Raw genomic sequence first — 26,143 nt, 5'->3', positions numbered from 1 at the left:
TTCTGAGCCAGGAGGGAATTCGAGGGAGGCCGAAAGTGCTACAGTGAGCGCTGGTTAGGACAGTCATCCAGAGGGCTTGCAACTGCCAGGAGGGTCCAAACCGCCTGCCGCCTACCAGATAGTTTGGTCTGTTCCTTTCCTAGGAGCTGCGCCAGTGCAGGAGAGCTCATGAACTAACCTCCCTGGGGTCTCTTCCAGCTCTTGCTAGGATTACATTGCTTGCTACCTGTGAAGTGCCTGCTGGACACAGGGTAAGGTACTGGTTAGGGCAAAGGTAGGGGCAAACCCCAGAACCCCTGCTACCAGAAGGCCCAGACAACTAGAGGCTGCAAAGTGCTGGGGGCTCTGTGTGGGTCAGGAGGTCCCTCAATCTGCACACAGGAAAGGCTGTGGGACTGAAGAGAGGGCTTGGCAAGGAGACTCTGGGCACTGACATAGAGTTTCAACAAGCAGCCTGGAGACAGACAGGGCACGGGGGAGGAGGCAGGGGAACAGGCCAGAAGACACTTCTCACCCAGAGCTGGTCGTCATTTCCAGGGGGGCTCTTCTTGATAAAGGCCCCATAATAGGTGGCAATGTTGCGGTGGTGAGAGTATTTTTTCAACATGTTGATCTCCTGTTTGATCTCTTCTTCCTCGTCCTAGGCGAGTGGGAGGTGGTGAGCCCCCTTCTCATGCTCCAACCCTCCCTCTGCCCCAAGCCGCTCCCTACCTCCGTGACATCCATGACCTTGATGGCAGCCAGCTGCCCAGTCTTGACGTGCCGACCCTGCAGACAGAGACAGGCATAGAGGGATCTGGGTCCACGCTCAAGGAGGGCTTGACTCTGGAAGAAGCTACACCTTTGGCTGTTTTTTGTCTTAGAAAATGTCTCTCATGGTGGTTAGACACCGCAGTGTAGAGACTTGGTCACAGGAATAACTGTGGGCTCCAGAAAACCTACCAAGAATGAGTTTCCAAACTCTGTGCTTGATAAAGATGAAGGGTCTGCTCCCCTAAAACACTCAGGCCAGATGAGTGACAGATATTATGTTCTGTCCCAGCCTCTCTGGCTTGGACTTCCTACAGTTTGAGAGTTAGACCAGGGAGAGGTACCTTCTCCACTCTCAGATTGAGCTGGAGGGAGCCAGGGCAGGAGGGCCTGAGCCTCTCTCTTTCCATCTTCCGTGCCAGGCAAGCTGCCTCCTCAACCAGCCCCCTCTGGATAGGAGGCTGTTCCCAGGATGCCCTACCAGCTCCTGCCAGGCTTTTTATGTTGTTGACAGGAAAGAATTAAGATAGAGCTGAGCTTTTAGGGAACTCTGGGAGACACAGAAGGGCTGACTGACACATGTCAATGGCCCCACTGCCAGGGCTAACGGGAAGGAACTTCTTCCATAGTGCGGCCCTGCTATCCCCACTCCTCCCACTCCTGAAATGCCTAGCAGGAGCCATCTGGGACTCAAACAGGAAAGTCCGGGCTTCCTGGGGAAGGTGAGGGAAAGTAGCCTTCATGAGGATGAACATGGGCACTGCCAGGCCATGGATTATTTTCATGCTTAGTAGTCATTCGAGACCCCAAGTCCAGAAAAGCAGTAGAACACAGAGTTATGATTTCCATAGGAACAACTAGGCAAGAGATGGGAAACGGGTGGAGGAGTGCCTGTTTCCCAAAGCTTACATGGAAGAAGGGTAAAAGAAAGGCAGGTGGTTCCAGTGACCAAAAAAAACAGTCACCCGAGACACAGAGCTTTGTAAAAAGACCCAGCATCTTGCCTGGAGACAAAGAAGCCAGTGTGTGTTCTGGGGGCCTCCAGCTCTGGGGCAGCGTCCCACCTTGAACATCTCTCTGCTGTGGCCACCTCCCCACATTCAAGTGTGACCAGTCATCAGGCCAATGAGAGGGCTGAGCTCTGGCTAAAAGCTACAATCAGTGGCTGAGGAAATACCACTTCTGTGGGAGAAAGGCAGCCTCAAAAGCAGAAGGCCTGCTGCAGGCCAGCTGTGGCTCACGAAAGCCACTTCCCCTCTGTAGAAGGTCACTCATTAGATCCTGCCCACTCCAAGCCCCGGCCTTCTCTGTCATCTTGGGCCTGAGCCCAAGCTCTGCTTCGGCCTGAGCTCTACTCTAAACTCCCAGGTGAGTTCTGATACATATGTCCCCATACCACTCCCTCTGCCTTCACCTGTCTCTTTCTCACACCCCATTCAACTCCAGACCTGCCTGCCACACCAGGTCTAGTTCTAAACTCAGGCAGATGCCAGTAAAAACACCCCACTTCCAGCTGCTCCCCCCCTCAGTACTTCTATTCTCTCCTTTCTCTCCCATTTCCCAGAGCCCCCAGCCTCTTCAATCACCCATAACCCCTCCAATTTCCTGGCCTGGAGTACACTTCTTCCACCCCTCCTGGGAGGGCCCTGTGGAAGAGCCATGCTTCTACACCATTAGAGTCTCACCTTGTACACCTGTCCGTAGGTTCCATTGCCAACCACCTCTACCAGCTCAAAGATTCCAGCAGGGTCCTGGGGGAGAGGGGAGAGGGAGAGAAAGAGTAAGGTGTCAGAACTTCAGAAAGAGATTATGTAGCCTTGGGGATGACGGGAGAAGGTGTTCAGTCAGGAGAGGAGAGTGAAGACTAGTTTATCAGGAGGGGCCTGCAGGAGGGACACTGAGGGCCAGCTCTACCCTTTTCCTGGATGGGTTCCGAGTTTGTGTTCTATGGGAAAAGCCCCAAAGAGATGAGAGAAAACAGAAGCCAGAGCCCCCAGCTGGCTTTTCAAAGACATGTTCCCGATTTCAAACTCAGTGACAAACTCTGAAAGCCTGTAACCTATCAGCAAAACAGGGTGGCTGAGTGGCCAGCCACCTTTGGGGTTGGTATCAACTTTAAATGAGGCAACACTCATAACAAGCTTAGGACGTGCCTGGCACAGAGCGTGTGTGCAATAAGAGTTACTTACAGTTATTAACCTTTTAAAAGGGATGAGGGAAGCCAGCAGGGAGCTGGAATTGGAGAGCCTCCACCCTTTTGTCATTTTCCCCTTTCCAGTCCTCTCAACACTGAAGGCTTCAGAGCCAGCATCTGTGGCCTTTGTGGGGGGTAGGAAGGACATCTAGGTGGGGAGGGAGGGCAGGTGACAGTGACAGGGCCACTGGGAGGGGCAGATGAGAAGGAAGAACTTTCAGTTCCCGCTGTCCTGAGCCAAGTGGTGCCAGGAGGAGAAGGCCCCGAGGAGCTCAGACAAAGCCTCTAAAGAGGCTCACTGCCTGCTGGGCCAAGAGCAGGCAGCCTGGCTGCGCAGCGCAGCTGCCTGGAGCCACCCACAGCCTCCTGGCAGGACTTCTTTTTTGAGCTAGAGAGAGGCTGGAAAGTGGGGCTGCAAGCTGAGAGCGAGCCTGGCTCCTGTGCTCCTGCAGGCTGGGCAGACCCTCCCGCCACCTGCAGGGTGAGAGGGCAGGCACAAAGCGAGGCTGCCACTTAAACAGCCTCTCCAGGCAGTGCTTGGGCCTCTGTGCTCATAACCCTACAAATACATAATCTAAAACTCCTTTCTCCCTGACTCTGAAAACCAATATAGGATTTCTAAAAAAACAAAAAACAAAAAACAAGCACTGAATGGTGTGGCTCCATGAACTGAGTGCCAGCCTGCAAACCAAAAGGTTGCCAGTTCGATACCTGGTCGGGGCACATGCCTGGGTTGCAGGCCATGTGAGAGGCAATTGATCCATGTATCTCTGGCACATTGCTTTCTATCCCCCTTTCTCCCTCCCTTCCCCTCTCTCTAGAAGTAATAAAATCCTTAAAAAATAAAACAAAACAAAAAAAAAAACCCAAACAAATCAAAAGAATCTGCCCTGGCTGGTGTAGCTCACTGGACTGAGTGCCAGCTTGCGAACCAAAGGCTCGTGGTTCGATTCCCAGTCAGGGCACATGCCTGGGTTGCAGGCCAGTTCGAGCAGGGGACGTATGAGAAGCAACCACACACTGATATTTCTCTCCCTCTCCTTTCCTTCCCCTCTAAAGATAAATAAATAAAATCTTAAAAAAAAAAAGAATCCTTCACCCTGCATCCACTGAAGCAAGAACATGGAACATAGCTTGGGCAAGCTGGAGACCAGGGAGACCAACCTGAGGTCCTTCTTAGAACATCCTCACTGTACAGTGTCTCTGTCCATTTTCTCAGAGATGGGAACTGGAGGGTTAGAAATATACTTCCCCTATCAGAGCACATACTGCCATGCACTGCAATTGTGTTCTTACTTGTCTGGAAATTCCCAAAAGAAAGGGAGGGCCTCCTTGTTTACCAGGGTCCAGCACCCAGCTGGCCCAGAGCCTAGCCCAGAGTGGCCTGAAGGAACACCCCAAACCTGCTCCAGGGAAGACCTGAAAGTAGAAGAGGATTTCTTCTATGTGGTCTGAAGGGATTTGGGCTGACCATTTTGTGATTCTATGTTCAATTATTTAGCTCCAGCTGAAGTTACTTTAAAAACAAACAAACAACCTTGAACGGGTCTAAGAAAGCAACAAGCCCCATGGGAAAGGAGATATTGTCACTGCAGTGTGGGGCCAATGAGAGGTGTGTCTGGACCTGAGAGATGCAAGGCGTCTGGAAGAAAGTACTCTGACTATCTGCTAATCTAGACTTAGAGAAAGGAAACCCAGGTCCCTAAAAATCTCCCATAGGAAGGGTTTGTCCATTCTGGGGCCTCTTAACTGACTGCTGGCAAGTCCTTTTTTGTGTCTGATTTAGTTCTTTCTAGGTGGATGGAGACAAGAAAAAAGAACATATGGTCATGACCTATGACGCTCTTAACCTAAAATCCTATGGGCCTGTGAAGAGTCACAATAATATACCATCATTACTTCAAATCAGCACAAACAGATTTAATTTTATAATCTTAGCTCCAACTCTGCCTCCTCCCTGTATGTTTGGGAGGCACTGAGGAATGAAAAAACTGGGTTCAGATACTGATTTAATGGTTTCAAGCCAGTTTTCTGACCCACAAGCAAGGATAACCACACTAGCTTGAAAGGGTTATTCTGAGAATTAGGCTGAGACCATGAATGTAACTGAGCAGTTACGGACCTACCGTCCTCCACAGAACACCCTCTACAGGGGCGATTTGATCCCCCTTACCCTTCTCAAGAGCAACACCGTTTTCTGCACCAAAAGCCCCACCTCTGTGCCATTCCTCCACACGCCCATGCCTTCCTTCTCCAAATCACAGTCACCCTATCCCTTCTCCCTTCAAACGTCCCTGTTTGACCCTTCCTCTCAATTCCTAAAGCTGCCATCCAGGCCAATCCCTTCTCTTTTCTGTCCTGGAGCTCCTGCCTCACCACTCTGCCTTCTGCTGTCGCTGCCAGATTTAACCCTCCTCACATGGTGCTCTCCCAGTTTCACTCTTCTGCCTGGAGCCAGCGTGGCTCCCCGCTGCTTAAGAGTCCAAACTTCTGAACCTGATAGGTAAAGGTGCCGGTCACCGGCCTACCAATAAATATTTTCTGAGTGTCTGCATCTACCCTGCACTGGGCTAGGCCCTAATCAGGGAAAATCTCTGAGGCGACTTTCTCTTCTTTCATTCACCCATTAAACATTTATTGAGCACTAACTGAGTGATGATTCCTCAATCAGGCACAACAAGGAGCTCAGTGTTATGTGAGAAACATGAAAGGTCCTTTGAGGACCTTCTGCCTTTACCAGAGCCCCACGTGTGCACACGGCGGTGCGCTGTCAAATGCCACATGAGCGACAAAAGCACTCGAGGCATTAGAAGCAGCTTGATGTAGTGGAAAGAGGACTGGAGAGTGACTTTCTAGGGTGAACTTTAGCATCAGCTGTGTGTCCCTAAGCAGGTATTTAACTGTCTGGGACCTCATCTTCCCCACATGAACTAAGGGAGTTAAACTGGGGGGAAAAAGTCTGTTCCATAGTTTCAGAAGCCAGAACTAAACTCAGGTTGGAAGCCTCAGGCAGACGCCCCAGACGAGCTGGTGTCTGAGCCGGGCTTCGGAGGCTAGGGTTCCAGTTGGTGATAGGGGTTCAGGAGTGGGGAAGGCCAGGACACACTAAGCGACAGCCATTTGGGTTTGGATCTTGAGTTTGAGATATTAGGAGACACACAGAAGTAAATGTCTATCAGCCCTGGTTGGTGTAGCTCAGTTGGTTGGGTGTCGTCCCACAAAGTGAAATGTCGCAAGTTTGATTCCCAGTCAGGGCACATGCCCGGGCTGGGGCCGGGTACCCAGTTGGGGGCATGCAACAGGCAACTAGCTGGTGTTTCTCTCACACATTGATGTTTCTCTCTTTCTCCCATCCTTCCTTCTCTCTAAAAATTAAAAAAAAAAAAATGTCCAGGGAGAGTGCACAGGGAGAAAAATAAAAGGGCCAAGGCCAGCCTCTGAGGAACAGCCACATGCTACACACTGAACAACAGAACAGCCACAAGAGGAGGAAACAATCTAAGAGGACAGAGAAAAACAGCACTGGCCTGAAAGCCCAGGAAACCACTAGGAACCTCTGCGGGAACTGAAATTTTGAGAGCAGAAGGAAGAGACAGGGTAATGAGGAAGTGATGGCTATGCGTGCAGCACCCTCGCTGGAGAAGGCTACCTTTGAGAGCAAAGGGGGAAATCAGATGATGGCTAGAGGAGGAAGAAGGGCCAACAAAAGGGTTTTTAAAATAGGGAAGATCTCTCATGCTTGTGGAAGGGAAGAAGCCAGAAAAGAGACTGATAATGCTTGATGAATTCATTTTTTTATGATACGTGTGTGTCTGCATGTACATTCCACAGCATGTTAAGCTGTGTCTTCCACTGGTTTACACAGTGATAAAATACGGCGGTGCCTATTTCTCATACACACACACACCCAGTGATTTAGAATGCCCAGGAATGCAGACCGGTTTAAATGTGATTTATGTACTGATCCTGCCTCAAACGTGGGCCCTTCAAACAGCACTGTCTGCACTTGGTCACTCTCTTTGATGATGATCTAGAAGAGGCGCCTACACAGGAAGTGCCCTGCTCCCGGAAGCCACGGAACAGCCCTAGCTGGCCCCCTGCACGTGGACACAGCTCTGAAACGGTGCTGCTGTGGGCCTTCTCCAGCTCCTTCTCTTGGTGCTCAAACCTCTTGCTCTCAGCAGCCGGCTTCTTGTCCAGCCTGCGGCTGCGAAGTGGGAAGGGATAAGGACAAGGGTATGAATAACTAAGGAGAGGAGACAGAGAGGAGGACAGGAAAAGAGAGAAGAGATACTGCTCTGCTGAGGTAAGGAGGAAGGAAGATGAGGGAACTCCATAAATTTCTAATGACTCTGACTTTAATAATTATGTCAGAGGGAAAAATCATCTGCTAAGTAGAGTTCGGGGCCTGAATGAGGCGGAAAAGCTTGGGAACAGATGCTACACAGGGTTCTTTAGGATAGTGTTTCTCAAACTTCATGATATGTAAAAATCATCTGGGAATCAGACTCCTAGAACCCACCTCCAGAGATTCTAATTTATCACCACGGCCTGGGGTGAAGAGCAGGAATCTGTGTATTTAACATATCCCCTTGGTGATTCTAATGAAGATGGCAGTGGACCCATTTGAGAAACACTATCCTAGGGAGTTACTAACAGGTGAGTGGAGGAAGGCACAGCACTATCCAGAGATCTGAGTGAAGTCAGGCGAGTGAAGTCAGGCGGACTAAGCAGTAGGAGGATCAGCATCACTGTGGATGATCAACCATCTACTCTCTCCAAATAGCTCTACAGCACCGCTATCTTTACCTCCATTTTCTCTATGTTCAAGTATGCAAGAATGCCTAAAAATGACCTCTCTCCTGTCAGCCAACCCAAATCACAAGGTTTTTTTTTCTCTTTCTAGGATGTCTTCCGTAGCTCCTCTAGCTGACTACAAGCTATCCCACCCATGAAATTCAACCTCAATTTCACATATTAATTTCATCTCCACTGTGAGTTTGAGTTTCTCAAGAATAGGATTAAAGGATATATTTTTAAAAAATAACCCAAGAACAAGAGAATGTTGTTTACTCTTGCCACTTCTATTCAATATTATACAGAGAAATTAGGTAAGAAAAAAGGCATCTGGATTGAAAAGGAAGAAGTAAAACTATCTCTACATGCAGATGACATAATCTTATATATAGAAAATTCTAAGAAATCCACTAAAAACCTATTCTAATCAAAGAGTTGAGCAGGTTACAGGATACAAGTGCATTTCAATATACTACAATAAAAAGTCCAAAAATTAAATTAAGAAAACAAACACATCAAAAAGAATAAATTTAACCAAAAAAAAGTATTAGATTGGAAACTGAAAAACATCATTGAAACAAAGCAAAGACCTAAGTAAACAGAGCAATATCCCATGTTTATGGACCAGAACACTTAATTTTGTTAAGATCTACATATTCAATGCACTTCTATCACAATCTCAGCTGGCTTTTTTGTAGAAATTGACAAGCCTATCTTAAAAATCATAGAGAAATACATGGGATCCAGAAGAGACAAATAATCTTGAAAAAGAACAACAAAAGACTCACACTTCCCAATTTCAAAACTTACTGGAGTTATAGTAATCAAGACTAGCAATAATGATAACATACCAGATGAGTGGGCCAGAACCGATAATTCAAAAATAAACGCCTAAATTTGTGGTCAATTAATTTTTTAAAGATTTTATTTATTTGGCCCTGGCTGGTGTAGCTCAGTGGATTGAGCGCGGGCCTGAGAACCACACAATTGCGGTTCGATTCCCAGACAGGGCACATGCCTGGGTTGCAGGCCAGTTCCTGGCAGGGAACTCACGAGAGGCAACCATACATTGATGTTTCTCTCCTTCCCTCCCCCTCTAAAGATAATGTAAAAAAAAATATTTTATTTATTTATTTTTAGAGAAAAAGAGGGAGAAAGAGCAGGAGAGAAACATCAATGTGTGGCTGCCTCCCACATGGCCCCAACCAGGGACCTGGCCTGCAACCCAGGCATGTGCCACAACTGGGAATCAAACCAGCGATCCCCTGCTTCACAGGCTGATGGCTCAATCCACTAAGCCATACCAGCCAGGGTTATGGTCAATTAATTTTTGACAAAAGTGCTACTAAGACCATCCAATCATCTTTTTAACAAATGGTGCTAGGAAAACTGAATATCCACATGCAAAAGAATGAACTTGGACCCCTACCTCATATCATATACAAAAAAAATAACTCAAAATGGATCACAGACCTGAAAATGTAAGAGCTTAAACCATAAGTCTTAAAGAAAATACAGGAATAAGTCTTCATGACCTTGGACTAGGTAATGGTTTCTTACACATGACACCAAAATCAGAAGTAACAAAAGAAAAAAGAAGATGAATTGGACTTCATCAGAATTAAAACTTTTGTATTTTAAAGGACACCATCAAGAAAAGAACAACAACAACCAACAGAATGGGAGAAAACATTTGCAAATTGTATATTAGATAAAGGACATGTATCTAGACAAGGGACTTACATCTGATAAAAGACTTGTATTCAGACAGAAAAAAGTTCTTCAATAATAAAATAACAATGATAAAAAGATGATCACCCAATTAAAAAATGGGCAGCCCTGGCTGGTGTAGCTCAGCAGAGGATTGAGCACAGGCCTGTGAACCAGAGGATCGCGGTTCGATTCCCAGTCAGGGCACATGCCTGGGTTGCAGGCCAGTTCCCTGAAGGACAACTCCCAGCAGGGGATGCACAAGAGGCAACCATACATTGATGTTTCTCTCTCTCTCCCCTTCCCCTCTAAAGATAAATAAATAAATAAAATATTTAAAAAATGGGCCGAGAATCTGAACAGACATTTCTTCAAAGAAAATATACAGTGGTCAATAAGCACATGAAAAGATATCCAACATCATTAGTTACTAGAGAAATGCAAAACAAAACCACAACACACTACTTTATACCCACTAAAATAGTTCTAATCAAAAGGATGGCCCTGGCTGGTGTAGCTCAGTGGATTGTGCATGGGCCTGTGAAGCAAAGGGTTGCCAGTTCGATTTCGAGTCGGGGCACATACCTGGGTTGCAGGCCAGGTCCCAAAAAAGGGGACACATGAGAGGCAACCACACATTGATGTTTCTCTCCCACTCTTTCTCCTTCCCTTCCCCTCTCTCTAAAAATAAATAAATAGAATATTTTTTAAAAAGGATGGACAACAAACATTGGTAAGGATGTGAAGAACTTGGAAGCATCACACATTGTTGGTGGGAATATAAAGTGATAAAGCCACTTTGGAGGGCAGCTTGGCAGTCCTCAAAATGTAAGGGTTACATATGACCCAGAAATTTTAGTCCTAAGTAGGTACCAAAGAGAACTGGAAATAGTTTATGTCCACAGGAAATTATGGACATGAGGTGTCCACAGTGGCATTATTGAAACAGAGACAACCTAGATGATGAATAAATGTCGTATATTCATACAATGGAATATTACTTGGCAATAAAAAATCATGAAGTAATGATATACACTACAACATAAATGAACCTTGAAAACATGATGTTAAATTGAAGCCAATCAGCCCTGGCTGGTGTAGCTCAGTGGATGAGCGTGGGCCTGCGAACCACACGATCGGGGTTCGATTCCCAGTTGGGGCACGTGCCTGGGTTGCAGGCCAGTCCCCAGCGGGGGACTCATGAGAGGCAACCATACATTAATATTTCTCTCCTTCTCTTCCCCTCTAAAGATGGATAAATAAAATCTTTAAAAAAAATTGAAGCCAATCAAAAAAGAAGCCCCATACTGTATGATTCCATTATGCATAATGCCCATAACAGGCAAATCCACAGAGACAGAAAATAGATTAGTGGCTTCTGGGGCTGAATGGAGGTGGGAATAGATAGTTACTGCTCATAGATACTGGGTTTTACTTGGGGTTGATGAAAATGTGCTGATATTAGTAGTGATGGCACATTTATAAACACATAAAATCACTTTGAAATACTTTATAATTTTTAAAAATATTATTGACATTATTGGGAGACACTCGTTAATAAAACTACATAGGTTCCACATGTACAATTTTATAACACATCACCTGTAAATTATCTTGTATATTCACCACCCAAGTCAAGTCTCCTTCCATCACCATTTATCCCTCCTTTAACACCCTCTACCTTCCCTTAGACCCCCTTTCTGAAACTCTGGTAATCACTATACTGCTGTCTGTGTCTGCGAGTTTTTTGTTTAATCCCTTCAGCTTTTTCACCCAGCACCACAATCCCTCTTCCCCCTAACAGCTGTCACTGTTCTCTGTATCTATGAATCTGCTTCTATTTTGCGTTTTTTTTTGTTCATTAAATTCCACATATAAGTGAAATCATGTGGTACTTGTCTTTCTCTGACTGACTTATTACACTTAGCAGAATACTCTCCAGGTGATCCATGCTGTCACTTTTAAAAGGTTAGATTTCCAGACTTCCAGCCAAGATGGAGGCAAAGGTGGAAACACTGTACCTCCTCGCACAACCAAGTTTAAAGACAACAAAGTTTCAGTAACAAAAATGCACCCAAAACACAGAAAATTGAACTGTACAGAAGTCCAACAACAAAGAACCATTCAGCCAGACTGGAAAGAGGGGCAGAGTAAGTGGCTGGTGGAGCGGGGTCGGGCAGGAAAGATCCGCTGGACTGACCCAGGAGTCCAGGCGGTGGTTGGCAGATCCCCGGTGTGGGGTGGCAAAGGGCAGACCCAGTGAGGGCGCAAGGTGGAAGGCTGACTGTGGTCACACATTCGCACACAGATAAACCAAGCAAAGGAGTGAACAGTGAGACAGACCGCTCAGGCTAGGGCCCCAGCGATGGGAATTAGAGCCTGAAAGCACCAACTAGAAAGACTTTCTCAGGGTTGAGGGGCTGGGAGAGGCTCCCAGGCTCACTGAGAGTTCATTGGAGAGACCCACAGAGTCCTGGAGAGTACACGGACACACCCGGGAACTAGCACCAGAGAGGCCCAATTTGCTTGTGGGAAGCCGCAAAGGGGACAGAAATCTCAGAGAGAGCAGAGCAGAGCAAAGCGCCATTTTTTTCCCTCTCTGACCCTGCCCCCACATACAGCATCACAACCCAGCGACTGGGTCGCCCCACCCTGGTAAACCCTAAGGCTCTGCCCCTCATACATAACAGGTGCGAACAGACCAAACATTATGACTCAAGAACAGCTCAAAGCCCCAGAACCTATAATTCTAAGTGACCAAGAAATAGCCAACCTATCAGATGCACAGTTCAAAACACTGGTGATCAGGATGCTCAGAGAATTGGTTGATTTTAGCCACAAATTAGAGGAACATACGAAGGCTAAACTGACTGAAATGAAGGGGAAATGCACAGGAAACCAATAGTGATGGAAAGGAAAACTCAGACTCAAATAAATGAAGTGGACCAGAAGGAAGAAAGAAACAACCAAATAGAAAGGAAGGAAGAAACAAGAATTCAAAAAAGTGAGGAGAGGCTTAGGAACCTCCAGGACATCTTTAAATGTTCCAACATCCAAATTATAGGGGTACCAGAAGGGGAAGCGAAAGAGCAAGTGGAAAACTTATTTGAACAAATAATAAAGGAGAACTCCCCCAGTCTGGCAAAGGAAATAGATTTCCAGGAAATCCAGGAAGCTCAGAGAGCCCCAAAGAAGTTGGACCCAAGAAGGAACACACCAAGGCACATCATAATTACATTAGCCAATATGAAAATGAAGGAGAGAATTCTAGAAGCAGCAAGGGATAAGGGGACAAGTCACCTACAAAGGAGTTCCCATCAGACTGTCAGCGGATTTCTCAAAAGAGACCTTACAGGCAAGAAGGTGCTGGAAAGAAGTATTCCAAGTCATGAAATCCAAAGACCTACAGCCAAGATTGCTTTATCCAGAAAAGCTTTCATTTAGAATGGAAGGGCAGGTAAAGTGCTTCTCAGATAAGGTCAAATTCAAGGAGTTCATCGTCACCATGCCCATATTATATGAAATGTTAAAGGGACTTATCTAAGAAAAAGAAGATAAAAATATGAACAGTGAAAGGACAGCAAACTCACAGTTATTAACAACCATACCTAAAACAGAAGCAAACTAAGAGTACAGCCTGATCAGGAGGGGAACCAAAGAAATGGAGATGACATGGAGGGTTAGCAACAGGGGAGTGGGAGGAGGAGAAGAAGCAGGGAGAAGGTACAGAGAATAAGTAGCATAGATGGTAGGTAGCAAATAGACAGGGGGGAGGGCAGGAATACTATGGGAAATACGGAATCTAAAGAACTTGTGACACATGGACATAAACAAAGGGGGCGAATGGTGGAGGAAGCGTGTGCACAGTGGAGGGGAATGAAGGTGGGGGAAATAGGACAACTGTAATGGCATAATCAATAAAAAATATTTTTTAAAAAAGGTAAGATTTCCTTGTGTGCCTGGTGTTTTTACAGTCAAATATTATTCTATAGTGTAAATATATCTCAGCTTTTTAATTAAAATCCTCACTGGAGGATATGCTCACTGATTTGAGAGAGACATTGATGTAAGAGAAACATCAATCAGCTTACACTCTTACATGCCCCTGGAGACTAAACCTGCAACCCAAGCATGTGCCCTGACCAGGGATTGAAACTGCAATGGGTTTGATGCAACAGAGTTATCCCACCAGGGCCACAGCTTTTGTTACCTACTCATCTACTGAGAGGCACTTGGACTGCTTCCAAATTTTTTTTTTTAAGATTTTATTTATTTATCTTCAGAGAGGAAGGAGAGAGGGAGAGAAATATCAATGTATGGTTGCCTTTCATGTGTCCCCTGCTGGGAGTTGGCCTGCAGGGAACCAGCCTGCAACCCAGGCATGTGCCCTGGCTGGGAATCGAACCGCGATCCTCTGGTTCGCAGGCCCGCGCTCTGCTTCCAAATTTTGACTATTGTAAATAACACTGCAATGAACACAGGGATGCACATATTCTTTCAAATCAGTGTTTTGGGTTTCTTTGGGTATATTCCCAGAAGTGGAATTCCTGGGTCATAAGGCAGTTCCATTTTAAATTTTTTTGAGGAAACTCCATACTGCTTCCCACAGTGGGTGAACCAGTCTGCATTCACAGGAAGAGTGTATGAGCGTTCCCTGTTCTCCACATCCTCGCCAACACTTACTGTTTGTTGATATACTGATGATAGCCATTCTGACAGGTGTGAGATGATAGATAACTCATTGTGGTTTTAATTTCCATTTCCCTGATGATTAGTGACATTGAGCATCTTTTCATATATATATATATACATACACACACACTATCTGTATGTCCTCTTTGGAGAAGTGTCTAACCAGGCTGTTTGCCCATTTTTTAAATTGGATTCTTTGTTTTTTTGGTGTAGAGTTGTATAAATTCTTTATAAATTTTGAATATGAACCTCTTATCAGATGTATCATTGGCAAATACAATCTTCCACTGAGTGGGTTGTCTTTTCATTTTGTTGATGGTTTCCTTTCCTGAGCAAAAACCTTTTAGTTTGATGTAGTCCCATTTGTTTATTTTTTCCCTTTTGCTTCCCTTGCTGGAGAGCTATATCAGAAAAAATACTGCAATGAGAAATGTCCCAGACTTTACTGCCTATGCTTTTGCCTCTAATTTTATGGTTTTGAGTGTTACATTTAAATCTTTAATCTATTTTGAGATCATTCTTGTGCTTGGTGTAAGAACGTGGTCTAATTTCATTTCTTTGCATGTATCTGTCCAATTTTCCCAACACCATTTGTTGACTAGGCCATCTTTACCCCAATGTTTGTTCTTCCCTCCTTTGTCAAATATTAATGGACATAAAGATGTGATTTATTTCTAAGCTCTCTATTCTGTTACATTGATATCTACGGGTTTGTTTTTATGCCAGTACTATGCTGTTTTGATTACTATGGACTTGTAGTATAGTTTGATAACAGGTAGCATGATTCCTCCAACTTTTTTATTCTTTCTCAAGATTGTTGTGGATATTCAGGGTCTTCTGCAGTACCATATAAATTTTGGAACATTTCTCCTAGTTCTTTGAAATAGATATCTTGATAGGAATTACAATAAGTCTATAGATTCCTTTGGATATTATGGATATTTTATTATTTTCAAAAGATTTTATTTGTTCACTTTCAGAGAACTTGGAAAGGAGGGAGAAAGAGAAGGAGAGAAACATCAATGTGTGTTTGCCTTTCATGTGCCCCCAACTGGGGACCTGGCCCACAACACAGGCATGTGCCCTGACTGGGAATCAAACCAGCAACCCTTCCATTTGTAGGCCAGCACTCAATTCACTGAGCCACACCAGCCAGAGCAAATAGTATGGACATTTTAATGATGTTGATTCTTCCTATTCATGAATGTGGCATATGGTTCTACTTATTTGTATCTTCTTTCTTCAGTGTCTTATAATTTCCCAAGTACAACCTTGGTTAAATTTATTCCAAGGTTTTTAAAAATGTAATTGTAAGTGGAATTGTTTTCTTAGCTTCCACTTCTGATTAATTCATTACTGGTGCATAAAATGCAACTCATTCATTTCTTCTTCTTGTCTGATTGCTGTGGCTAGGACTTGCAGTACTGTGTTGAATAAGAGTGGTGAAAGCAGACATCCCTGTCTTGTTCAAGACCTTAAGGGAAACACATTTAGTTTTTCCCCATTGAGTATGATGTTGGCTGTGGGTTTGCCATACATGGCCTTTATTATGTTGAGGAATGTTCCCTCTATTCCAACTGGCTGGGTTTTTATCATAAATATGTGGTGGACTTAATCAAATGCTTTTTCCACATCTACTGATATAATTATGTGGTTTTTAACCCTTCACTTTGTTTATGTGGTATATCATGTTTAGTGATTTGAGGATATTGTATCAACCTTGCATTGCTGGAATAAAGCCCACTTGGTCATGGTGTATGATTTTTAATGTATTGCTGGATCCAGTTTGCTAATATTTTGATGAGGATTTTAGTATTTATGTTCATCAGGAATATTGGCTTGTAATTTTCTTTCTTTGTAGTGTCCTTCTCTGGTTTTGAAATTAGGACAATGCTGGTCTCATAAAATGAGCTTGGGAGTTTTCTCTCATCTTGAATCTTCTGCAATAGTTTGAGAAGGATAAATAGTAGTACTTCTTTGAACTTTCACCTGTAAAATTCACCTGTGAAGCCACTCAGTCCAGGACTTTTGTTTGGTTACTCCTTCAATTTCATTAGTTGTAATCTGTCTATTCAGATTTTATGATTCTTCCTGATTCATTTTTGGAAGATTACATGTTTCTAAGAATTTATCCATTTCATTCAGATTGTCCAATCTGTTGGCATATAGTTGCTCGTAATATTTTCTTTCAATCCCTTGTATTTCTGTGGAGTCAGTTGCAACTTCTCTTTCATTTGGTTTTATTTATTTAGTACCTCTCTTTCTTCTTGGTGAGTCTGCTTAAAGGTTTGTCAATCTTGTTTACCTTTTCAAAGAAACAGCTCTTGGTTTCATTGCTTTTGTATTTTCTTTAAACTCTATTTCACTTATTTCTGTTCTCACCCTTATTATTTCCTGTCTTCTACTCACTTTAGGCTTTCTTTGTTATTCTTTTTCTAGTTTAAGTGTAAAGTTAGATATTTTGAAATATCTCTTGCTTCTCGAGGTAGGCCTGTAATGCTATGAATTTCTCTTAGGACTGTTTTTGCTGTGTCCCATAGATTTTGAGTTGTGTTCTCATTTTCATTTGTTTCAAGGTATCTTTTTTTTTTAGGAGGCCAGGGAGAGAGGAAGGGAAGAAGATGGAGAGAAAGGCAGGAAAAGGGAGAGAAACACTGATTTGTTGCTCCAGTTACTTATGCACTCATTGGTTCATTCTTGTATGTGTCCTGACCAAGGACCAAATCCACAACCTTGGCATATTGGGATGATGCTCTAACCAACCAAGCTACCTGGCCAGGGCTGTTTCATGGTATTTTGTGATTTCTCCCCTGATCTAATTATTAACCCATTCATTGTTTGGTAACATGTAATTTAGCTCCCAAGTCTGTATTTTTCAGTTTTTTTCTTGTAATTGAGCTCTAGTTTCATATTATTATGGTCAGAGAAGATGCTTAATATGACTTCAATCTTCTTAAATTTACTGAGACTTGTTTTGTATCCTAATATGTGATCTAGCCTAGAAAATGTTCCATGTGCACTTGAAAAAATGTATATTCTGCTACTTTGCGGTGAAATGTTCTGAGGATATCAATTAAATCTATCTGATTTAATTTATCACTTAAGGCTACTCTTCCCTTGTTGATTTTCTGTCTGAAAGACCTATCCAATGATGTTGATGGGGTGTTAAAACTTCCAACTATGGCCCTGGCTGGAGTGACTCAGTGGATTGAGCACTGGCCTGCAAATCAAAGGGTCACAAATTTGATTCCCAGTCAGGGGCACACAAGAGGCAATCACACATTGATGTTTCCCTCCCTTCTCCTCCCTAAATATAAGTAAAATGTTTAAAAAAATCTCCGACTATGTATTACTATCAATCTCTCCCTTTATGTCTATCGAGATTTGCTTTATATTATATATTTAGGTTCTCCTATGCTGGGTGTATAAATGTTAACAAGGATTATATCCTCTTATTGAATTGCTCCCTTTATCACTATGTAGTATCCTTCTTTGCCTCTTACTATAGCCTTTGCTTTAAAGTCTATTTTGTCAGATCTAAGTATTGCTATTTAAGCTTTTTCTTCTTTTCTATTTGCATAAAATATATTTTTACATCCCTTTAAGACTATGTGTATCTTTTGCTCTTAGGTGGGTGTCTTGTAGACAGCATATGATAGGTCTTATTTTCTATCAATTCAGCTACCCCTGTGCCTTTTCATTGGATAAATTAAGTCATTTACATTTAAAATGATTACCGAGCTCTGACTGGTGTGTCTCAGTGGATTGAGTGAGGGCCTGCAAACCAAAGGGTCATCAATTCAATTCCCAATCAGAGCACATGCCTGGGTTGCAAGCCAGGTCCCTAGGAGGGGGCGCGGCGCGTGAGAGGCAACCACAATGATGTTTCTCTCCCTCTATTTGTCCCTCCGTTCCTCTCTAAAAATAGAATCTTTAAAAAATATAAGATAATTACTGATAAGCACATCAGTACCTATCAATCAGTATTGCCATTATATCCTATTTTTCCTCCTCCTCTCCCCTGCTTCTTCTTTTTAAAGAAAATCCTTTAACATTTTTTGTACTACTGGTTTGGTGGTAGCACACTCCTTTAACTATTCCTTTACTAAGCAGCTCTTTATCTCTCCTACAATTTTAAAATGAAAGCCTTGCTAGGTAAAGTAGTCTTGGTTGTAAGTCCTTGCTCTTCACTACTTTGAGTATGTCATGCCAATCCCATCTGGCCTTAAATGTCTTCATTGACAAATCAGCTGACAGTCTTATCGGAGCTCCCTCATAGGTACCTGTCTTTCTCTTGCTGCTTTCAAGATTCTCTCTCTGTCTTTAGTCTTTGCCACTTTAATCATGATGGGCCTCTTTGGGTTCATCTTGTTTGGGACTCTGTGCTTCCTGGACTTGATTAACTTTTTCCTTCATCAGGTTAGAGAACTTTTCAGTCACTAACTTTTTCAAATAGGTTCTTGATCCCTTGCTTTCTCTCTTATCACTATGATGTGGATGCTGTTACACTTCATGTTGTCCCAAAGGTCCCTTAAATGATCCTCATTTTTAATTTAAAAAATTTTTATTTATTGATTTTAGAGAGAAACATTGATTTGTTGTTCCACCTCTTTATGCATTTCTTTATTTAAAAATATTTTATTTATTTATTTTGTTTTTAGGGAGGGGGAAGGAGAAAGAGAGGGAGAGAAACATCAATGTGTGGTTGCCTCTCACATGGACCCCACTGGGGACCGGGCCCACAACCCAAGTATATGCCCTGACTGGGAATCGAACTGCAATCCTTTGGTTCACAGCCTGCACTCAATCCACTGAACTACACCAGTCAGGGCTCTTTATGCATTTCATTTGTTGTTTCTTTTTATGGGCCCTGACCAGGGATCAAACCCACAACCTTGGCATATTGGGATGATGCTCTAACCAACTGAGCTACCTGGCTAGGGGTATCCTGAGAATTTTAAAATTCTTTTAAAATTCTTTTTTCATATTGCCACTCTAATTAGGTGTTTTCTGCTACCTTGTCTTCCAGATTGTTGATTCCACTCTCTGCTTCATCCAGCCTATTATTTTATTCCTTCTAGTGTAATCTTCATTTCAGATATTATATTCCTCATTTGTGACTGGTTTCTTTTATGGGTTCTCTGTTTTCTTTTTAATATATTTTATTGACTATGCCATTACAGTTGTTCCATTCCCCCTTCACTCCCCTCCACCCTGAACACCCCTTCCCCACCATCCCCCATCACAAGTTCTTTAGATTATGTATTTCCCATAGTATTCCTGCCCCCCCATCTATTTGCTACCCACCATCTATGCTACTTATTCTCTGTACCTTCTCCCTGCTTCTTCTCCTCCTCCCACTCCTCTGTTGCTAACCCTCCATGTCATCTCCATTTCTATGGTTCCCCTCCTGATCTAGCTGTACTCTTAGTTTGTTTTTGTTTTAGGTGTGGTTGTTAATAACTGTGAGTTTGCTGTCCTTTCACTGTTAATATTTTTCATCTTCTTTCTCTTAGATAAGTCCCTTTAACATTTCATATAATAAGGGCTTGGTGATGATGAACTCCTTGAATTTGATCTTATCTGAGAAGCACTTTATCTGCCCTTCCATTCTAAATGAAAGCTTTTCTGGATAAAGCAATCTTGGCTGTAGGTCTTTGGACTTCATGACTTGGAATACTTCTTTCCAGCACCTTCTTGCCTGTAAGGTCTCTTTTGAGAAATCCGCTGACAGTCTGATGGGCACTCCTTTGTAGGTGACTGTCCCCTTATCTCTTGCTGCTTCTAGAATTCTCTCCTTCATTTTCATATTGGCTAATGTAATTATGATGTGCCTTGGTGTGTTCCTTCTTGGGTCCAACTTCTTTGGGGCTCTCTGAGCTTCCTGGATTTCCTGGAAGTCTATTTCCTTTGCCAGACTGGGGGAGTTCTCCTTTATTATTTGTTCAAATAAGTTTTCCACTTGCTCTTCCTCTTCCCCTTCTGGTACCCCTATAATTTGGATGTTGGAACATTTAAAGATGTCCTGGAGGTTCCTAAGCCTCTCCTCACTTTTTTGAATTCTTGTTTCTTCCTTCCTTTCTATTTGGTTGTTTCTTTTTTCCTTCTGGTCCACTTCATTTATTTGAGTCTGAGTTTTCCTTTCCATCACTATTGGTTTCCTGTGCATTTCCCCTTCATTTCAGTCAGTTTAGCCTTCGTATGTTCCTCTAATTTGTGGCTAAAATCAACCAATTCTCTGAGCATCCTGATCACCAGTGTTTTGAACTGTGCATCTAATAGGTTGGCTATTTCTTGGTCACTTAGAATTATAGGTTCTGGGGCTTTGAGCTGTTCTTGAGTCATAATGTTTGGTCTGTTCGCACCTGTTATGTATGAGGGGCAGAGCCTTAGGGTTTACCAGGGTGGGGTGACCCAGTCGCTGGGTTGTGATGCTGTATGTGGGGGCAGGGTCAGAGAGGGAAAAAAATGGCACTTTGCTCTGCTCTGCTCTCTCTGAGATTTCTGTCCCCTTTGCGGCTTCCCACAAGCAAATTGGGCCCCTCTGGTGCTGGTTCCCGGGTGTGTCCGTGTACTCTCCAGGACCCTGTTGGTCTCTCCAATGAACTCTCTGTGAGCCTGGGAGCCTCTCCCAGCCCCTCAACCCTGAGAAAGTCTTTCTAGTTGGTGCTTTCAGGCTCTAATTCCCATCGCTGGGGCCCTAGCCTGAGCGGTCTGTCTCACTGTTCGCTCCTTTGCTTGGTTTATCTGTGTGCAAAGGGCAGACCCTCACTGGGTCTGCCCTTTGCCACCCCACACTGGGGATCCACCAACCACCTCCACCTCCGCTTCTAGGTCGGTCGGACTGAACTATCATTTCTGCCCGACCCTGCTCCACCAGCCGCTGACTCCACCCCTCTTACTGGTCTGGGTGAGTGGTTCGTTGTTGTTGGACTTCCGTACAGTTCAATTTTCACTGTTTTGGCTGTGTTTTTGTTTCTAAAGCTTGGCTGTCTTTAAATTTAGTTGTGGGAGGGGGCACCGTATTTCCACTAACGCCTCCATCTTGGCCGGAAGTCAGGTTCTCTGTTATTTTTAATACTTGGTATCTATTTGTTGAAGTTCTCACTAAGTTCCTTGTGCATCCTTGTAACCCTATTTTTTAATATAGTATATGGTAAACTGCTGGCCTCCACTTCATTTAGCTTTTTCTAGAGACTTCTCCTATTCTTTAATTTGGAGAATGTTTATTTCTCTCCCCATTTTAATTGCCTCTTTGTGTTTGTTTCTGTATATTAGGTAGCTCTGCTTTGATTCCCAGTCTTGGTAGGGTGGCCTTATGTAACAGGTGTCCTGTGGTACCCAGTGGCGCAGTCTCCTTGATTACCTGATCTGGGTGCTCCAGGAATGTCCTTTGTGTGGGTTATGTGGGCTCTCCTGTTGTGATTGAGTCTGGATTGCTATTGCCCCATTTGTGCGTAGGATCAACCATCAGACTGGCTGACTCTTAGGCTCAACCCTGATTATAACATGTAAGCTGCTGCCCAGGTGCGGACTACACAAAATGGAATTCGCTTCAGCAGGGTCTGGTGCCTGCCAAGATCACCCTGTGGATATGCCACTTGTGAAACTTATTGATCCTGCTCTCCTACTGTCTGAAGCTGGTCACTGGGTATGTTGGTTCTGGGGTCTCTTGGGAGGGACTCAGGTACAGACCAATGTCAGACAATTCCTGTAACTTGCCCTGGGCAACCTGATTGAAGCTACATAGTGATCCACAGTTTGTGGCTGCCTCTGCTGGGCCTGGGTGTGTGCAGGAAGAACCAAGCTATGCACCAAGGCCAGCTTTTACCAACACCAGGCCCAAAGGCAGGTCAGCAAAAGTCCCAAGAGACCTCAAGATCCATCTCTGTCTGTCTCTGCCTGTCTCTGCCTGCTGGCTGCTGGATATGTTCAGTCACTGAAAGAGCCTCTAGTAGTACTCAAGTTGCATGAGGTAGGTTCTCAGTGAGTCACCAGGTAAGGGTGAATGGTGTTCACCAGATTGATGCATGTTCAAATTCAGTGTCAGTGCTGGGTCTGAAGCCACTCAGCAATGTCCCATGGTATACCAAGTCTAGCTGCCCCCTGCCCAATGCCATCAGACCTTTGTGGTGTGGTGGGGTCTTAGGGGGTCATCAGGGTGAGGTCAGCAGAGTTCTCCAGGTCAAAACAGACCAACATTTGGCCATGTGAAGAGAGGGCTTTTCACTTGTCATCATCCAAGGGGAAAATGGCCCCTTCGTCCTGGAGCACACAACTCAGTTTGTCCAAGATTCTGCCACAAGTCAAGGGGGTGAGGCTAATGGCTCTTCCAGGATGAGGAGATGCCAATCAGGCTTAGGGGAAGGTGGGAGGAGTGGCCTCTGCCCCAGTGCCACACCACTTGGTCTGTCACAGATTCTTTCCAGACCCTGGCAGAGTGGGACCACCAGGAGTCAAGTATGGAGGGCCACCTAGAGCCACCTGGAACCTGGAGGGTGAGGCTAGAGGATCTCCAGTGAGGGGTAGTCACGAGTCAGGTTCACGGGAAAGTGGGGAGAATGGCCCCCACCTCAAAGCTACACCACTCAGTCACTGATACCCTCTGAATCTGCCCAGACCTCTACACTCTGGCCCAAGCAGCTGAGAGCTCCACAGGGTGGGGTGGCTGGGAGTCCAGAGGATGGAGCTATTACATTCCCCCGAGCTGATGACATACAGAGGGGAGTGTTCCATCTAAGAAAGATGGTGTCTGTGGTACGGGAGAATGGCACAGAGATCCTGGCAGCTGCCCCTCAGTTCTCTTCCCAGAGCCACAAACCCCAGTCTCTCCTCACAAGACTCCAGTCTGCTCCACCCTCCCTCCACAGGTACCCTTGGTATCTATGATCAAGATTTTGTGGGCTGGCCCTTTAGCAGACTGCTATCTCTCTTCCCAGTAGATGGAATCCCTGCTAATTCTCAAAGCCAGATGTTACCTGGGCACCTCTTTCTGGCTTTGGTGCTCTGGGCCGGGAGCCCAGTGTGGGGTTGAGATCCCATGCTCCTCAGGGGGAACTTTTGCAGCTGAGATACCCCTCCGGAATCTTAGCCATTGCCTGGGAGTTGGGCGAGCCCTCTTTGCATCTCTGTCCTTCCTCCCAGTATCCATGTGGCTTCTTCTGTAAATCCTTGTCATAAGACTTCTAAAATGCTTTCAAAGACTGAATTTAGAGGAATGTGAATTATATATCGATAAAGCTGTTATTAATAATAAACCTGAAGGTAGCCAAAAGGGACAAATTTCCAGTTATAAAATAAGCCATAGGGATGTAACAGTATACAACATGGCGACTACAGTTAGTACTACTATACCACATATTTGAAAATTGCTGAGAGTAAATCTTAAAGGTTATCACAAGAAAATAAAAATTCTGTATGTATGGTGATGGATGTTAACTGAACTTAAGGTGGTGATCATTTCCCATACCTGTCCAGTCATTGTGTTGTACACCTAAACCTAATATAACATTGTATGCCAATTATACCTCAAGCCCCGGCCGGGTAGCTTAGTTGGTTAGAATGTCATCCTGATATGCCAAGGTTGCAGATTTGATCCCTGGTCAGAGCACATAACAAGAATCAAACAATGAATGCATAAATAAGTGGAACAACCAACTGCTGTTCCTTTCTCTCTCTCACTCTAACATCAATAAAAAAATTATGCCTCAATAAAAATAATAACCACAAGACTACTCCCCATAGTAGTCAATAAATTATTCCTGATTAACAACAGTTTCCACTCAAAGCTACCCTGCTAACATAAAGGAAGCTCTCAGAGTGCTTCTCGTCTAATAACACAAATGAAGAAGTCCTGAGACAAACACAGAAAATGATGAAATACAACCATTTTTATGATGAAGAGTGAGGCAACTTGGTTTCCATTCTTGGCTCTGCTGTGAACAGACTGAGTGTTTGGGGGCAAGTCACTGAATCTCCCACTAAGATAAGAAAACTTTCCAGTTCTAACTCTATGATTCTAAAAGCTCAAGTTCACAACTCCATGAAGCTGCCAACTTATGTATCCTTCCTCTGTGCCAGGAGCTGTGTGAGGCTTGGACACGCGGTGAATAAAAAGGAGCAGCACCTGCTCAGTAGTGCTTACATTCTGATGGGGGAGGCAGGCATCAAACCACTCAACAATGAAGTGTTTAATTGTAACTGTGGTACATCTTCCATGCTATGGAGAAGTACTGGGTGCTAAGAGAACAAGCCTGACCAAGGGAAAGGCTCACTCAGGACAACATATTTAAGCTGGGCCCTAAACGCAATCCCCCAGTACTATCCTCTGAGCAATGAGTGCTATCATCTGTCCCATCCATGTAGCCTTATCTGTGCTGTCTTATGAGCTCTCCCAGATTATCTCAGACATAGTTCTCATTGCCCACCCTCCCTGTATCCCCTTAATTATCAAATAGGCAGCAATTTTTGAGCATTTTTTTCTGGTACTGCTGAGCACTTTAGAGCATAATCTCATAACAAACTTTAGGTAGGCGCTGATGGTATGTATATTCATTTCACAGGTGAAGAAAGTTTAGAGCGATTAAATGACTTATCCAGAGTTACACATAGCCAGGAAGTGGTAGAGCCAAGGTGTGACCTCATAAATTTGACTCAAGTGTCTGTGTTGCCCTGCTCAGAGCTTCTATTGTGTAAGGGACCATGTTTCCTGGTCCCTTTGTTGCCCAGGCCAGAGCTCATGAGTCTAGGATAAGGGTTCCTGACCCAAGAGTAGCCAATCCAAGACTGAAAAAAGGTTTCCTCCTCAGCCCTTCCAACTAAAACCCAGAGGAAAGCTATCAGGAGCACACAGACAGTCAGGGCTGGAGAGGCCACTATTACCTCAGGTAAAGGAAAGCTGAGAACAAAGCAGAGTGGAGGGAGATGGACGCAGGAGAGACACTGACTGACTTATTCTGGCTATCCCGATGGTCCTGTGAATCCAGAACTACCCTACAGTTCCCATTCCAAGGAACTGGCTATGCACAGTTCTTGTGCTCAGACACCAGTGGGATTCTGGACCTGAAAGTAGATAAAAACTGACTCTGACAGCCAGCACTGTTTTAACAGCTTTACACATACCAATTACTTTAATCCCCACAAAATGCCATGACACTGATACTATTACCAGTCTCACTTTACAGATGAGGAAACTGAGGCTCAGTGAAGATAAAGTAACTTGGCCAAACCAAAGTCAAACCGCTCGCTATGTGGCAGAGCCAAGATCTGAAGGCTGGTTGTCGGGATCAAGGGCCTGTACCGCAATCTCCCCTTTATCTGACAACGCTCGAGCAGGTTCCTTGCAGTCAGGCGAGCCAGACCACAACATCCCCATTTAACTTTTCACATGATTATGTCTCAACTCCCCAAGTAGAACAGAAGCTCTTTAAGGACAGGAACCAAGTAAGCACAGGAGTCAGGTGGAACCTGGGTACTCCACAGTATGAGTCACATCAACTTGTGCCGATATAGGTGCCTGAATAAAAACTAACAGAAGTTCACTATCTGTGCAGCTTGAAATCTGGGCCACACACAAACTGCTTTTGTTGCACAGTAAGCATGTGGAGTAATGGCCTGTGGCTGCTTTCTTTCACTCACTAGAGCTGATGTTACTCAGCATTTCTTATCCTCCACATTTTAGAAACAGTGAAACTTTATAAAGCACTCTGCTGATGTGGAGGCTGTGGAAGGCATCATGAAAGTGTTGGAATCAATGACTGAAGGGTGGGGCTCTGAGACAATGGACATAACCAACCCCCCACCCCCCCGCACCATGCAGGTCAAAACCAGTCAGTAATGTTACATGGCACTGTGCTTTACACTGTATAATATCATTTATGATTTATAATATACACGTTCAGGTATGATAGACAGCAATGGTGTTAACTGCAAAAAAGCTCCAGGTAGATGTGACTCCATGTGCAATGTGTAATACAAGGGACCACGTTCCACACTCATTTA

The 26,143-nt window shown here is 44.3% G+C and overlaps 1 protein-coding gene and 1 long non-coding RNA gene across 12 annotated transcripts in view; one reads left to right on the top strand and one right to left on the bottom strand.

Annotated features, from left to right (window-relative positions):
• MINK1 (misshapen like kinase 1) overlaps window positions 1-26,143 on the bottom strand; it is a 68,947-nt gene that overhangs the window by 16,543 nt on the left and 26,261 nt on the right. For all 11 annotated transcript variants that reach the window (XM_037066219.1, XM_037066220.1, XM_037066227.1 and 8 more), the window contains exons 2-4: window positions 2,436-2,501; window positions 712-768; window positions 515-640 (exon numbers count right to left, since the gene is read on the bottom strand). In XM_037066219.1, coding sequence (XP_036922114.1) covers window positions 515-640; window positions 712-768; window positions 2,436-2,501 — 249 coding nt within the window. The remainder of the gene's footprint in view (window positions 1-514; window positions 641-711; window positions 769-2,435; window positions 2,502-26,143) is intronic.
• LOC119001065 (uncharacterized) lies at window positions 11,343-13,464 on the top strand. Its single transcript, XR_005069477.1, has 2 exons — window positions 11,343-11,419; window positions 13,392-13,464. It is a non-coding gene; the product is annotated as an uncharacterized LOC119001065 (long non-coding RNA).

Source organism: Sturnira hondurensis, unplaced genomic scaffold (assembly GCF_014824575.4).
Source record: "Sturnira hondurensis isolate 20B ecotype Veracruz unplaced genomic scaffold, ASM1482457v3 Scaffold0016587, whole genome shotgun sequence".
In the NCBI taxonomy this organism is placed as follows: domain Eukaryota; kingdom Metazoa; phylum Chordata; class Mammalia; order Chiroptera; family Phyllostomidae; genus Sturnira; species Sturnira hondurensis.
Note: the sequence above shows the minus strand (reverse complement) of the source record. Positions and strands in the feature narration are given on the sequence as shown.